Source organism: Nematolebias whitei, chromosome 8, assembly GCF_014905685.2.
Source record: "Nematolebias whitei isolate Nwh7 chromosome 8, NemWhi1, whole genome shotgun sequence".
In the NCBI taxonomy this organism is placed as follows: Eukaryota; Metazoa; Chordata; class Actinopteri; order Cyprinodontiformes; family Rivulidae; genus Nematolebias; species Nematolebias whitei.
The window spans coordinates 21,319,224-21,335,621 of record NC_056505.1 but is presented as its reverse complement, the minus strand read 5'-3'; the positions used below and the strand labels follow the sequence as shown (position 1 = coordinate 21,335,621).

General features: G+C 39.3%; 1 protein-coding gene across 1 annotated transcript in view; it reads left to right on the top strand.

Moving 5' to 3' along the window:
- Positions 1–1,963: 1,963 nt before the first annotated feature.
- tpcn1 (two pore segment channel 1) overlaps positions 1,964–16,398 on the top strand; it is a 16,060-nt gene continuing 1,625 nt past the window's right edge. Inside the window, exons 1-23 of the mRNA XM_037681052.1 lie at positions 1,964–2,291; positions 9,062–9,195; positions 9,612–9,788; positions 10,516–10,629; positions 10,772–10,902; positions 11,373–11,461; positions 11,587–11,621; positions 11,758–11,816; positions 11,954–12,053; positions 12,139–12,255; positions 12,353–12,477; positions 12,595–12,643; positions 12,746–12,809; positions 14,021–14,065; positions 14,146–14,202; positions 14,308–14,361; positions 14,468–14,540; positions 14,649–14,756; positions 14,840–15,001; positions 15,155–15,270; positions 15,588–15,634; positions 15,723–15,791; positions 15,880–15,976. Coding sequence (XP_037536980.1) covers positions 2,201–2,291; positions 9,062–9,195; positions 9,612–9,788; positions 10,516–10,629; positions 10,772–10,902; positions 11,373–11,461; positions 11,587–11,621; positions 11,758–11,816; positions 11,954–12,053; positions 12,139–12,255; positions 12,353–12,477; positions 12,595–12,643; positions 12,746–12,809; positions 14,021–14,065; positions 14,146–14,202; positions 14,308–14,361; positions 14,468–14,540; positions 14,649–14,756; positions 14,840–15,001; positions 15,155–15,270; positions 15,588–15,634; positions 15,723–15,791; positions 15,880–15,976 — 2,113 coding nt within the window. The 5' untranslated portion in view covers positions 1,964–2,200. The remainder of the gene's footprint in view (positions 2,292–9,061; positions 9,196–9,611; positions 9,789–10,515; positions 10,630–10,771; positions 10,903–11,372; positions 11,462–11,586; positions 11,622–11,757; positions 11,817–11,953; positions 12,054–12,138; positions 12,256–12,352; positions 12,478–12,594; positions 12,644–12,745; positions 12,810–14,020; positions 14,066–14,145; positions 14,203–14,307; positions 14,362–14,467; positions 14,541–14,648; positions 14,757–14,839; positions 15,002–15,154; positions 15,271–15,587; positions 15,635–15,722; positions 15,792–15,879; positions 15,977–16,398) is intronic.

Below are 16,398 nucleotides of genomic sequence, written 5' to 3'. Positions count from 1 at the left end.
TATTATTATTATTATTATTATTATTATTATTATTATTATTATTATTAGTTTGTACCTAGATTTGTCTTCAAATGTTTGAAATCTTTTCCAGGATGTCATTATTCTGTCTGAGAGGGAAAACAATGTGAGTAAACACAAACCAGAATTACTACTACCAGTAATATGAAAATATGGAACATTAGAAATGTGATACTTTGTTTAAATTTACCTCCTGGAGAATCCACTGTCGATTCCCAAGCATCAAATTGTTGAGATGACTGTGTATTGAGCTCTTTCTTGGTTTAAACTGGCTTTATTTGAGCTTAATGACAACACGTGTCCCTCAAAACCTTCTACCTGGATGTCTTTTTTTTAAACTACAGAAATAACAGAAAGACTGAACAGGTGAAAACAAGCTTCCAGCTCCATGGATAAAATAAAGCATGTGTCCCATCAAACTCTTGGAACAGGCATAATGTCTCACCTCTTCCTTTAACTGGTCCAGCTCTTCTTCCAGTTGCTTCAAGGCTTAATCAGCTTCTTCTTCCTGTGACATCATGCACTTTTAACAGAGGATGAAGATGTTTGCTTTTGCAGGACATCATGTGGATTCTCTTCACCAGAAGGCAGATTTTCAACCATATGCCTATAACATCTCAGGCGTTCTGATTTACAGATGTTGACTTGACTGATGATGCAGTTTTCCAAAACCTTTGAAACCCCTTCAGTCTCAGGAGAGAGCGTCTCCTTTAGTGATAAAGGTGCATATTCTGACTGCATGTTTCATCTGTTGCACACTCTTTACTGCTTTATTCATTCAACCTTTATTTATCAAGTTAGTCTCATTGAGTCACAAGGACTCTTTTTCAGGAGAGACCTGTTTGAAACAAACAAACAAACAAAAACACAGATGAGGTACACACAACAATAAACAGTCATAAAAGCATATAAAATTCATTCAACTTTTATTTATACAGGTTAATCCCATTGAGCCTCGGGGACTCATTTACAAGAGAGACCTGAGTGAATGAAAATGAAAAGTAAATAAAAGTAGTGATATTAAACAAAATGAAAACAAGCTACATTATGAAAGGGGGTAAAATACTAAAAAACAGGAACATGTCTGCATTGAATAACATGACATGAGTTGAAATTGACATGAATACATTTTCATACATACAATGTATGAAATTGACATGAGTTAAAAAAAAACAACCTAAAGAACAGAAATACGACTAAGTTATATTCATAAATGTTTGTGAATATAATTTCGATTTTTTTTTTCATAATTTAGATTATTTCCTTAACTTTATTTTTTTATGATAGTGACAATTTTGTTTTACTTTTGAAAATAAGCTTCCTTACAATAAAATTAAGATTTGTGAAAAGTTTGGTTTGTTCCCTTTGAAAAAAGAAAGGTCCACACTGTGTACTGTTGTATTTAGTGGATGAATATTATTATTATTATTTTTAATAGAAATAAAGGTTTCACTGGTTGCAGCAAATTAGTGTTGTTCTTCTTTACAAACAAACTTGGTGAAGTATTTTGAAAAAAATTATTTACAATTTTAAGTATTAGACTTTGCAACACATATCAGATTTTATGGGTGATAAAAATTAGACATATATGCACTGCTCCCCCTAAAAAAACCATTAAATTAAACACAATAGATTTTAATTTAAACATCCCTGATTATATATGTATTTTATTTTGAAAAGCACCCAGGCTGCCGTAAATTGAGTCAGTGTCGTGAGTTTGTTTTTAATATCTCTTTGATCTGAGGCGTCTCTGCCGCCGTTCACCATGACGGAGTTAAACTATTAGCCGTGTAGATTAAACTAAACATACAGTGTTGGACCTTCTTCGTGTTTAGAGCCCGTCTGTACCCGGAAGAAGACGGCTGGTTCGTGATGGACGCAGCCGGTTAGCCTCAGCTCGTCTTCCTGTGAGCCTTTCGAAGCTGTCGCCGAGAGAAATGTCTTGCGCGACAAGACAAAGACTGAATTGGAAAAACATTATTTTGGCTACCTCTTAACGCAACTTAAGAAGTGCTAGCTGCGTATTCAAAGTGTTTGACCCAGCTCGACACAGAGGAGGTGCGTTTGTTGTGTAGCTAAGTCTTCCATAGCACCAAAGATGCGCAGCTTGTTTAGCCCGAGTGTAAATTAGAACAAGTCGAGCGGAAATTCAGAGCAGGTTCGAGTTTATCCATTTGACAGAATGGAGTCTGACGACGACGTGCCTCTCATCCTGACGTGGGACGAAGCGAACAGCGGTCTGCTCAGCGAGGAGACGGAGAGAGGAGACCAGAGTAAGTCGTTTCTTCACAAGCCTGGGGACACGCGCACTTCTCTGAAGTCCACTTCATTTACAGAGCACTTTTAAAACAGCAGCTGCATAACAGTCTAATCACTGGGAGTCATTTTATGAAAAGTGACGAAAATTAAAACAGGAACGCAGAGCGGTAATATATTAAATTAAGTCAGACTGTGTACAACGTCAAGGGAAAATATGAGTTTTTAGCAGAGATTTAAAAACAGGAAGTGAAGTGAAGTGGTCTGCCAGATGTTGGGGCAGATTGTTCCAGAGTTTGGAGCCCATGACTGAAAGAGCCTGATCACCTCTGGGCTTCAGTCTTGTTTTTGGAACAGCCAAAAGCAGCTCATCAGATGATCTCAGCACCCGAGAAAGAACTATATATATTATTTAAAATCAATTCTGGTACGTACAGGGAGCCAGTGTAGGGAGGACAAAACTGGTGACGTGCTCAAACCTACGAGTTCCTGATAACAGCAGAGCTGCAGCATTTTGGACACACTGGTTATGCGAAAAGGAGATCTGACTGACTCCAACATGGAGTGTGTTACAGTAGTCCAGTCAGGTACACTGCCTGAACAACAAAAAGAAAAGTTGCCATCTGGATTTAACTAAGCAAATAGGTGTGAGCCTCCTGTTTGATATTTACTGCATGGGAGATTATCTTTCAGCTGCAACAAGTTATGTAACCCCAACTGGTGCAATGAGTTGCTTCTCATTTCTTCAACAACCATGTTGAAAGACACATTGCGTGGTCGTGGAAAAGATGTCAGTCTGTTTGAGAAGGGTCAAATCATTGACATGCATCAAGCAGAGAAAACATCGAAGGAGATTCCAAAAAAGTTCAATCTGGTCCTCTGGACATTAAAACAAAAACAAAACAACAAAAAAACTGTAGAAACGTTTCGTCTCTCATCCGAGAGACTTCCTCAGTCTGAGGTGGTGTATTCAGCTCAGTCTCTTAAATAGCACCTTCTCAGAGTGGATCAACCAGTTTGCTGCTGACAAGCAAAACCAGCTGATCACATGCTCAAGAAGGACCATCAGCCTAACAATGGATCATTAGCACACTGATGGCTGTTTACTATTCACAGGGGGTTGAGTGATACTAGCAATCACAGCATTGTAAGAGGGGGACTGTTGAACACGGAGGCCTCCACCCCTGTTTAATGATGGACGATTTCTTTTCACAAAGATGGCCTCCTTGACTCCTCACAAACAATCGTTCCTCTCTATCCAGGATGTGAACATCTTCATCCCTGAAAGAGTGACCGCTGGCCTGGAGATGAGTGTAGACCGCAGAGTCCTGGCCTGATGATGTTGATCTTCTGTGCTGGGCCATCCTTTTGGCCAGTGGCTGTTTAGTTTCCCTGATGTAAGACTGATCACCCTCCTGACACTGAACAGCATACACAATATTACTCTGTTTGTGCCGGGGGACTGGATCTTTGGGATGAACCAAATGCTTGACTGATGAAACAATGGTCTCTTTTGATGTCACATCACTCTTTACGTGCATTCCTGTTGATGATGCAGTAGAGGTGGTCAGTTTAAGATTAAAATCAGACACCACTCTGAGCAGCAGGACCACGCTTTCCACAGAACAACTGTGTCAACTCTTGAAACTGTACCTGCAGTCAACCTACTTCACATATGGGGAGCAATATTATAGGCAGAAACATGGGTGTGCTATGGGGTCTCCAGTTTCTCCTATTGTTGCCAACCTGTACATGGAGGAGGTAGAAAAGAGAGCCTTGACGTCCTTTTCAGGGACACCACCAAGTCATTGGTTCAGGTATGTTGACAACACCTGGGTTAAAATCAAATCTCAGGAAGTCCAACATTTTACTGACTACATCAACTCTGTGGATAAATACATCAAGTTCACACGAGAAGATGAAAAAAATGGCAGGTTGGCTTTCTTGGACTGTGAGTTCTCAGTCTCTGATAGAGGACATTTGCAAACCGAGGTGTACCGCAAACCCACCCACACAGACCAGTATTTGCAGTTTGACTCCCATCACCCTTTGGAGCACAAGTTATGAGTCATCAGGACTCTGTATCACAGAGCAGACAGCATCCCCACTAGCTCAGGAGCCAGGCAGAAGGAGAAATCCCACACAAAACAGGCTCTAGAGCAATGTGGATATCCTAACTGGGCCTTCCTGGAAGCAGAGAAGAAACCCAAACAGTACTCCTGTCAGCCAACAGGTGAAAAGGAGGAACCCAGACCCAGACCAGTGGTCATTCCGTATGTTGAGGGAGTATTAGAGAAACTGAGATGTTTATTTTCTAAACATAACGTCCCAGTGGCTTTTAAACCCCAAAATACATTACGGCAAAGACTGGTTCATCCCAAAGATCCAGTCCCCCGGCACAAACAGAGTAATGTTGTGTAAGTTGTTCAGTGTCAGGAGGGTGATCAGTCTTACATCGGGGAAACTAAACAGCCACTGGCCAAAAGGATGGCCCAGCACAGAAGATCAACATCATCAGGCCAGGACTCTGCGGTCTACACTCATCTCCAGGCCAGCGGTCACTCTTTCAGGGATGAAGATGTTCACATCCTGGACAGAGAGGAACAATGGTTTGAGAGAGGAGTAAAGAAGGCCATCTTTGTGAAAAGAAATCGTCCATCATTAAACAGGGGTGGAGGCCTCCGGGTTCAACTGTCCCCCTCTTACAATGCTGTGATTGCTAGTATCACTCAGCCCTCTGTGAACAGTAAACAGCCATCAGTGTGCTAATGATCCATTGTTAGGCTGATGGTCCTTCTTGAGCATGTGATCAGCTGGTTTTGCTTGTCAGCAGCAAACTGGTTGATCCACTCTGAGAAGGTGCTATTTAAGAGACTGAGCTGAATACACCACCTCAGACTGAGGAAGTCTCTCGGATGAGAGACGAAACGTTTCTACAGTTTTTTGCTTTGTTTTGTTTTTGTTTTTTTGAATGTCCAGAGGACCAGATTGAACTTTTTTGGATTTTTCTACCTGGATTATTGAGCATACGTCAGGATATCTAAGGAGATTGCAGAAACTACTAAAATTGGGTTAAGAACTGTTTGACGCATTATTAAAAACTGGAAAGATAGTGGGGACCCGTCAGATCACTTAAACTTTTGGTGAAATCAAATCTAAGAAAAACAACAGTAGCACTCGGGGCTATGTTTAATCGTGAAAGTAAGATCATTTCCACATGCACAATGTGAAGGGAATTCAAGGGATTGGGACTGAACAGCTGTGTGGCCTTAAGAAAACCACTAACCAGTGAGGCTAACTGGAAATAAAAGGCTTCAATTTGCTAGGGAGCATAAAGATTGGACTCTGGAGCAATGGAAGAAGGTCATGTGGTCTGATTGAGTCCAGACTGACCCTGTTCCAGAGTGATGAGCACATCAGGGTAAGAAGAGAGGCAGGTGAAGTGATGCACCCATCATGCCTAGTGCCTCGTCATCAGTGCAAGATCTTGGTGAAAATTTAATGCAACACTGTATGAAAATAGATCTTGTGACATTGCTGAAACTCATCGAAACAATGCCACAGAGAATGCTGCTGTAATCAAAGATAAAGGCGGTCCAAGGAAATAGTGTGTGACCTTTTTTTTTTTTTTGGTTGCAACATTTTTTTTGGCCAGTCAGTCTAGTAATAAAGGCATGGACTAGTTATTCAAGGTCAGATCTGGACAACCCTGACTTCATCTTAGCTATCTGCCTTAAATGAAAGAAGTTTTTCTGCAGAACAGAGTTGATTTGTTTATTAAACTTAAAGTCAGAGTCTAAAACCATCCCAAGGTTTGTAATGGACTGCTCAAGCTATGGCTGAAGAGAGTCCAGGTTTACAGGATCAGAGACAGCAGTAGAGCTAGGGCTAACGCAATGACTTCAGTCTTCTGATCATTAAAACTTTAAAAAGATTGAAGCTATCCATGCCTTGATGTCATCAAGACATTTTAACAGAGGGCAAATGGAGCAAGAACTATGAGGTTTTAAAGGCTGATAAATCTGACAATCATCAGCATAACAATGAAATGAACGACCATGTTTCCTCAGGATAGACCCCAAAGGGAGCAGATAGAGTGAAAACAAAAGGGGTCCAAGAATCGAGGACGTAAGGTTATGTACCAAATGGACTGTCAACTGCATGCACGCCCAAGCACACAGCATTTCTTTATTTAAATGTGCACATTTATTCGAACACTATGTTTAAGTAGAAATTTAAATGTTTCTATTCCATGTAGCTTTTTTCTGTGCTCCACAATGTATTTTCTTCCTTCCCGTTCAGTCACTGCTAGCTTATCAGATTGATATTGTGTCCTTTCTGTCCCTGAAGTCACTTATTTTAAAGAAATATTTATGATAAACTGAAAAAAAAATCCAACTTTGCTAAAGATGATGACCCAACTTTACAGCACTAAAATACAAAACGTACATTCATTTATTAATGTTATATTTGCTAGTTAAACTTGGATAAATAACTTTTTTTTCATTAATCCTCAGTTTTACACTGGTATGAAATTTGCTTATGTTAATCGTATCATAGCAGCAAAAAATAAAGGAGACTTGAAGGATCCAGCTTGTTGATTTTAATCAATTTGATATTTCAATTTTTGCATCCAAGGCCTGGAAATCAGGAAAAATCTGGAAAATGACGTTCACATTCTCCAGACAGGAAATATTCTGCTAATTTGAACACTGTTCAAGTTCGCTGTGGCGACCCCTGAAGAAGGAAGCAGCCGAAAGACGTTCCAAGTCTCAGGGATGAGACCATTTCAAGCAGCAGAAAATATCTGCCTTAAGAAATAAGTGAATGTATTTATATAAATTAAGAAAGCTTATCAGAAAAGGAGGAGGACACCAGCCTCAACAGAGCTGGAGGCCTGTATCTGTAGAGCAGCATGACCTGACATCAGAACGTGATGAAACACGTACTCAACTTCACAATTATTTTGCAACAAAGGAAGACGTGCCACTGTTCTCTTTCCGTCACAAGTTTCATTTTTATTGATGCTTCAAATGCAGAATTTTAGTCTTCAAATGTCAAATGATAAAAATGTCAGATCTTATGTTGTAAATAAAACTCAACTTACCACAGTTGCACTAATGCAGTTGTGAGCCTCCTAATGTTGATGCGCAGCTGTAAACCTGCACATCCAGGTCATTTTGCTTTAAAAAAGTCAGTCCTGTGGACCCACGTGTGCTGTATGTTTGTTTGGGGTGCCTGCTACTTTTGTTTAGCTCGGATGTAAGCAACAAGTTGAGCCATTTGAGAGAGGAACTGCTGGTTCAGCAGAGCATGCGCCCCCTTCAGCCCCTCCCTGGTGCTCGTGTGCAGTCTGTGTACTGAATGATTCTCAGTAAGAGAAGAGCACTATCCTTTTATTTATTATTTTCCAAGGACATTTGTGGGAGTGGTGTACAAGTGGAAAGAGTCAAACTTTTTGTTGCCGGAGCTGTTGGAGCCTCGTGGAATGAGAGGAACTTTGAATCTGGACACTGAGGGGGGGTGGGGAAAATATTTTTTTTCACTTGGATGACAAATCACATGCCTGAATGAAAGCGTGGAGTTTGATTTTATGATCACAAAACTATTTTGAGATTTTTTTTTACTGGAAGGCTTTACTGTGGAGTCCGTCTCTGTGAGCCTGACCTCATCGCATTATCAGCTCCAAACATGTTGTTCTCCAACAAACGGGTGATTTCAGTTGCACATGACTGACTCGGGTCAGGACTGCGTGCAGGCTGCCGCTGGGCGAGAGTTTCATCTTAACATCAATCTGCTGCCGACAAGTTGGACTGTAAACATCTGTGGCTGCACTGCTGGGACTTGTGCATATAGTTTGATTGTATAGAGTTGTGTGCCTGAGGCTGGAACATGTAAAATGCAGTATAAGGGATGAGCAGTAGGAGTAAAATGTGCAAAAGTATGCATGAAGAAACTGCCTAAAGGGGTCTTAAGAATTGTTTTTATTTTTTGACTCAAATGATTTTATGTCATTTAAAAGAGATATAGCTGGTCTCTGTCCTGCATTAGCTTGTTCTTTCTTGGTTTTTAGCATTTTTGGTGCCTTACATGACTTTTTTTATGCTGGTTTCTGTTATACTGCTGGATTAATTCCTCTTCTGGTGTGTCTGTATCCTGTCTGTAGTAGGAAGATGGCATAAAAGACAATGTAACATCAGTGCAAGCGCAGCTCTTTCTTATTAAATCCCAGAGTGTAGTTCAAAGTATTTAGTGCAGTGGAGGCTTATTTTACTCTCCATGTGTTGTTTAGCTGATAGCAGCTCTCATGACAATTGTTGTTCGACATGCCTTTTTTCTAAGGTGTCCAATATCTCCAGTATTCTTTTGACCACTGAGACATTCCTGCATCATCTGGACCACGCGTGTGACTCTGTTTCCGGTGTTGCCTCCAGACTTGAGTGGAATGTTTGCCCATCTTTGTCTCCAGATGTGTATAAATGCTGGAACAAGACCACTCTGCTGTGAAAAACACGTGTTGTGGCAGCGTGGATGTCAGGGACTTTGTTGCTTTCACACAGCTCAGGCACGCTGAGCAAATCCAAACTGATCCATGGAGACTTTATGCAGACAGGCAGCTGGTTTCCATGACTTTCAGTCCTGTATTGAGAGTCCAGCAGTGATTTCCTGCTATTCCTTACAGTTCGAACTAGACTGCACTGGTAAACACAAACCCCGTTTCTGCGTGCGTTTTTGTTGACCTGCTGTATGTGCCTAAATGAATAATGTAAGTTTTCTGTTATTTCAGATGGTGGTGGTAATTATGACGTTGTGAACAATGCTGTGGTTTCAACTCCTGGACCACAAAACAACAGAAACCAGAATATCTCACTGAGGCAAAGCTGGGAGATGAACTACCAAGAGGCAGCCATATATCTTCAGGTATTCACAGACAGCACTGTCACTAGTTCAAGTTCACTCATTCACATTGTCATAAAATAATTTTGTATATACTTTCTACAGTGTAGAAACTTTAATATATGTACATAGTTTATTTTTTTAGACATTTATTTTGTACAGTTACAGCTGCTAATAAATGTGCCTGTGTGACAACTGGGACAAAGCTTTGACTCAAATATATTTTTATTTATGGAAAGAAAGAAAAATATCAAGAAATATATCGTATATCGTGATTTATCTTAAAATATCGAGATATTCATTTTGGTCCTTATTGCCCAGCTCTATTCTACACCATTTTGTTCAGAAGATTTTCAGTCTAGCATTTAAGGTCATTAAAATATAATTTTGCTCTGCCTCAGTAAGGATATTTTAAATGAATATTGTAATGTAATTGACAGGAAGGAGAGAACAATGATAAGTTCTTCACTCACCCTCGAAATCCGAAAGCTCTCGCAGCGTACCTGTTTGCCCACAACCACCTGTTCTACATGATGGAGCTGTTTACAGGCCTGCTGCTGCTGCTGCTGTCGCTGTGTGAAGCTCCCGCAGTTCCCTCACTGCGCCTGGACATCTACGTAAGTCAGCACAAACTGCTGCAGTCTGCTTACATCTGTGGTACAGTATTATAAAATCCTGGAGAAAATAGTTTTTATTCAACTACACAAGTTTTTGAATGAGAATGGAATTTTTTTAATCTTTCAGTCTGGTTTTAAACAATTGCACAGCACCAAAACAGCTTTATTTAGGGTTTGTAATGACAAATGGGTTTGTAATAGCAAATGATTCTGGCCAGCTTGTGATACTCCTGGACCGTACCGCTGCTTTTGATACTGTTGACAGCAGTATCCTTATATCAAGGTTAGAACACTGGGTTGGGATTACAGGTGCAGCATTAGAATGGTTCCGTTCTTACCCAAGTGACAGGAGCTTCTGTGTTAAAGTTGGAAATAGTGTATCTATGTCGGTGCCTCTTTCCTGTGGGGTCCCGCAGGGCTAGATTCTTGGACCCTTTTTGTTTTCACCCTATCTTCTCTATTCAGGATCTGTCCTAAGGAAACATGGCCTTTCATTTCATTATGTTGATGATTTTCAGATTTATCTGCCCTTAAAACCTAATAGTTCTTGTTCCATTTACCTTCTGTCTTAATGACATCAAGGCATGGATAGCTTCAAATTGTTTAAGTTTTAATGATCGGAAAACTGAAGTGTTTAGTCCTCGCTCTACTGCTGTCTCTGAATAAATTTGACTTGATTTTTAGTTTGCAGTTATCACCAGAAATTATTTGTATATATTTTCTGCAGGTTCATGCCACTCTAGAACTGCTGGCTTTGGTTATGGTGGCTTTTGAGCTTTGCATGAAACTACGATGGTTAGGCTTCCACACTTTCATCCGGCACAAGAGGACAATGATGAAGGTAAATGATACTTGGAGTAAGAAAGGACTGTATCGTACAGAGCTCCATCTTTGCACCATTTCTTTGAGACACAATCTGCATGTCTGGAATGAGACTTTTAGTAAAAACATTTTGCTCTTTTTTTTTTCCTCTCCTTGCACAGACGTGTGTGTTGCTGCTGCAGTTTGTGGAGGCCATCGTGGTTCTGATCAGACAAACGTCTCATGTTCGAGTGACCAGAGCTCTTAGACCGATATTCCTGGTGGACTGTAGATACTGTGGTGCTGTGCGCAGGTGCACGATGACCTAAACATATCTAGTAGATACTTGTGAAATCATGCACTCGTCGTGTCAAAGCCACGGCCTTAAAAACCGAAGTTAACCATTTTTTTTTTTATTTGTATTTTCTTAAACCTCATTATTTGACAGTAAAAACGAAGGCCTCTTTTATTCAAACCCTTTAAAGATAAACTCTCACTTTTAAATTAGCCTTCAAATGGTGGGTAAATGTGTTTCACAGTTGAAAATAATTGTTTATGGTGCAGCTGTATATTAAATTGTATTTTACAGTCATTTAAATGGTTTGATAAACAGAAAAGTTTTAATGGCTTTTATAAATGTTTAAAGTGTGACTCTGGGATACTGATACTTTACGACTCTGCAGCAGTTGTTGCATATTACATTTACTGGTAGTAATTATTTAGTTTTGTGAAGTGTTTTCCTGTTAGTTGCAGTTATTAACAAAATGTCTTTCATCCAATCAGGAACTTGCGTCAAATCTTTCAGTCCCTCCCGTCTTTTATTGACATCCTCCTACTGCTGCTTTTCTTTATGGTTATTTTTGCCATCTTGGGTAAGATTGTGGTTAATTTAATCTATATAAAGGCTGTTAAATTTTTATCGTATTCCTTTTTTTGACCTAGGTTCTTGCAGCAGGAAGATGTTGCTGTAACTTTGTATTTGTTTTGTCTGCCCCAGGTTTCTGCCTGTTCTCCACAAACACAGCTGACCCGGTATGTTGAGCCTTCAGACTGCCTGATAATAGTTTGTGCATATTATACAACTAGAAGGAGACTTTGGTGGTCCCTTTTCTTGTGCCACATTTCCATTTGGTTAATGTCCTTACTTGAACGTGTCCTCTCACCGCAGTACTTCAACAGTCTGGAGAACAGCCTCGTCAGCCTGTTTGTGCTGCTGACCACAGCAAAGTAAGCAGCACGCACGATAGTGTTGTTCTATTTACACGCATGGCTTTCAGCCAGGAGTTTCCTCCTTTTTCTCACAAGTGTTTAAACATTTGTTTTTGTATCATGTGTCTCATTAATGTCCTGCTTCTCTCTCGTAGTTTCCCTGATGTGATGATGCCAGCATACTCCAAGAACCGCTGGTCTTGTGTTTTCTTCATCGTCTATCTCTCCATAGAGCTCTACTTTATCATGAACCTGGTACAAATAGTTGACTTCTCACCACTTCTAAGACATGTCTTTACATTAGATGATTTTATTTTAATTACTGCTGTACTGCTTCCAGCTCCTGGCAGTGGTGTTTGATACGTTCAATGACGTCGAGAAGATGAAGTTTAAATCTCTTTTGCTGCACAAACGCTCTGCTATTGACCACGCCTTTCAGCTGTTAGTTAGTCGACAGGTATGTATAGTGCTTTTATATCTCCTGTGAGTTTTTATTTCTAAAGTTAAGGCTGCCGTTCTCACATTTATTGCGTTGCTGTTAATTTTCTCTCCAGAGGCCGACAGGTGTGTCGCTAAAACAGTTTGACGGTCTGATGCGTTTTTACAGACCACGAATGTCCGCAAGAGACCGCTTCCTCACATATAAAGCTCTGAACACATCCGGAGCTCAGATGCTCAGGTAACTGTTCAGCAGGTTTTTCTGTTTAAATTAAAATCCTTCTGCTTTTAATTGCATTATGTTCATGTTCATTCAATCAATCATGTTAAAACTGATTAGAAGTTTGTTCTGTTCTAGTCTTCAGGACTTTTATAGGTTTTATGAGGTCATCGGTCTTAAATGGAAGGTAATTATTTTTACATTTGTGCTGCAGTGTTACAACTATTTTTATGATGCATCCCCTTTGGCAGACTGTCACATACATGCACTGTAAATGTGTGTTGATTAGGCACGACGAAGTGGAGAACACTGGTTTGATGAGCTTCCACACACAGCCTTCCTCATTTTTAAGGGCAAGTTCTGTTTATTTTATTTCCTTCTGCTTGTTGCACAAATCAAAACTCTTTAAGTCAGGGTGGGATAACTGCAGGCCCAGTTTCACTGAGTCGTTCTCATCAGGCAAAAAGCTTTTTCTTCTCCCTCGCATTCCATGTAGAAACATGGTTCAAATACCAACATGGTTGATTTGTTTGAAGGACATCTGAGACGACCTTGAATAAATGAGTTTTTACACCATTTCCTAAATATCTTTAACAAAATTTAATGTATATTGCATAATTTATATTTCTCTGAAAAAGATAATAAAAATGAGTAGAAGCGATGGTCAAATGGAAAAAGGCGGATCTGGAAAATTAATAGGAATAATATAAAATGTGAATATATATAATGTGAATTAATATCCAAGTTTCCACACAACTGACACTTTTATCTACACATGCGTCATTTTTTTCATCAAAACACAAAAAAATCTATTTTTAGACTGTAAGCTTTAGGCCAACACACCAACGTTTTTATTTTTGCACTATTAGCCTCCAAATATTAACTGTTCAATAAATTTCTATCCAAAATGAGAGCAGCTGCTTTTTTTAATTTTTTTACAGTTTTTTTTTTTTTTTCACTAAAAACACAAATGTCACACTTTTTTGTTTTTTAGATTCATAGCTAAAAAAAAATTGTCTTTAAATCAGGTCATGTGGACAGTTTCTTTTTGTTTTGTTTTTCAGAGACGTTTCGTCCTTCATCCAAAGGACTTCTTCAGTCCGAGGAACCTCAAAAAACTGGAGTCCCACAAGCACCACACTCCTTTAGTGGGGAAACAAACAATAGTTTATCACCAGCAAACTGTTTTTTTTCCACTATGGGAGGGTGGGGCTTGTGGGACTCCAATTTGTTTGTGGCTCCTCGGGCTGAAGAAGACCTTTGGATGGATGAAACTTTTTCGGTTTGAAAAAAAAAAAAAAGAAGAAACCATCCAGATGAGTTTAAGAGAAACTTTTAGTGAATTTTCACTGACTCTGAGACGATGCTGCACCTAACATCACCATGGCAACCTGAACTCGCAGCTGATGGAGATCTGATCAGCAGCTTCTCTCGTCTGTTTTGCTGACAAACTCTTTTTAGTTTCAGTTTGAACCTTTCTGCTAATATTAAGAAATTAGCAGTTTCTTGTGTCCAGAAAATGAAAACTCTAATTTATTTCTGAATGCTCTTCTTTTTTTCACAGGTATCCACCTGCTTGTTAAGTCAAAAGCCTTCCAGTATACCATGTGTGAGTGTCGCTGATGTTCTCCCAGCTGTTCTCACAGGGAACAATCATTTCAGGTCTCTAACGTTTCTTTGTGACTGCAGATGTGGTCGTGGCCATCAACGGTGTGTGGATCCTGGTTGAGACTTACACACTGGACAGTAAGATATCTTCATTATCTCTCATACACACACACACACACACACTCCCCCAGAGGAAAGGTGTTAAACACTGCAGTGACCTCTTCCCATCCTCTTCTCATGCAGGGGGATATTCGTGGTCTGAATTTGTTCCCTGGAGTTACATTGTTTTCCTGACGAGTGAGTACATAACTTCATTATTTCTCACTAAAATTTTAATATACATTTTTTTCTTTTTTTTTTTTTTTACCATACCAATTCTGCTTTTTGCTTCTTCCACTTTTAGTTTATGGTGTAGAAGTCTTGTTGAAAATTACCGGTTTAGGTCCAATTGCTTATTTCCGATCTGGGTGGAATCTGTAAGTAATACCTCCTTTAATAAATGTAAAGCCAGAAAAACAAACGCGTGCATTTGTTTGTTTAGATTCTGTTTGCTGCTAATTTTCACTTTGCTTCTGTTCGTCCAGGTTTGATTTCTCTGTGACTGTATTCGCCTTCCTTGGACTAATTGCTCTCGCCTTCAATATGGAGCCTTTCTACTTCATCGTAGTTCTCAGACCCTTCCAGCTGCTCCGGTGCACTTTCATTTAAAATTCTCATTTATGCACAACATAGCTTTTTATTTGTCCTTTAAATCCTTACGTTTTGACTCTCGCAGGTTATTTAAGATAAAGCAGAGGTACCGTAACGTGTTGGACACCATGTTTGAGCTCTTCCCCAGGATGGCAAGTCTCGGGCTGACGTTAATCATCTTTTATTATTCCTTTGCCATCGTGGGTATGGAGTTCTTCGCTGATGTAGTTTACCCCAACTGCTGCAAGTGAGTCACTAAACCATCATCTGTGGAAAATTATGAGTTGAACTTTTTTAGAATTCCTCATTTACTTCAATAACCCACATTCTTTGCACTGTGCAACACTTGGAGACATTTAGATAATTATTTCTATTAAACTCTGTATTTGTATCTTCTTAGTACAAGCACAGTGGCAAACTCCTACAGGCAGATTAACATCACTGACGGCAACAAAACTGTCCTGGAAGAAGGCTACTATTATCTCAATAACTTCAACAACATTCTCAGCAGCTTTGGTAATTTTGTTTGTTTTTAAGGGGACAAGGCTTATACTTACTATACTGTGAAAAAGTCTTGAGTTACACCTCAGTTCTATGTATTTATAGGCCACTTCCACCCCGCTTCAGTAAGACTTGAACACACCAGTATTTGAGCTCTTTTCTTAAAACAAATACAAGAAAGTTTGATCTTTAAATACAATGTAAATAAGTGAACATCTTTGCTTGTCTCAGATCATTTTTCTGATTATTTTAATAAGTTTTGAATGAGATGCTCATGTTGGATGTTAACCTTTTCTATTAAATTCATTTTTAAATTTTCATTTTGCCTTCAGTGACTCTGTTTGAGTTGACTGTGGTCAACAACTGGTACATCACCATGGTAAGATTCCTTTGGAGCAGTCGGCACTTTTCAGTTTTACTGATCAGTGGATGTCGCTGTTTGACGGCAGCGTTTTCTCTCCCACCAGGAAGGAGTGACGTCTATGACGAGCCACTGGAGTCGTCTGTACTTCATGACTTTTTACATTGTTACAATGGTGAGGCTGTGCGTCACTTTATTTCCAGATTAACGAGATTTATTGTGTGAATGTGATTGAGCATGTGTGTGTGTCTGTGTGTTTGCAGGTGGTGATGACCATCATTGTAGCCTTTATTCTAGATGCGTTTGTGTTCCGCATGAACTACAGTCGAAAGAACCGGGAAACGGTAGAAAATCCAGGGGGTACGTGAGAGCTTGTCAAGTATTTTCATAGCTGAGATTACACGTTAAGCACCACTTAGTATCCTCTGCTGTCAATCATCTAGCACAGTGGTCTGCAAACTGTGGCTCTTTAGTCCCTCTGCAGAGGCTTTTTGTAACTTTGACCAGTCCAAATATTAATGTTTTTCTGCTGAAAAAAAATATATTTTTTTACTTTTATAGTAAGTTAAAAGAAAAGCACAAAGTTTTTTTTAAAAACATATAATAGATTGAGTCATTAGGAGTTTCTGCAAAATTTGGCAAGGCGACTTAACAATGGCAATAAAAGTAAAAAATTTGTCTTGATAAAACAAAGTTGAAGTGAATGAAGAAAAAAAAAATATATATATATAAATATATATAAATATATATATAAATATATATAAATATATATAAATATATAT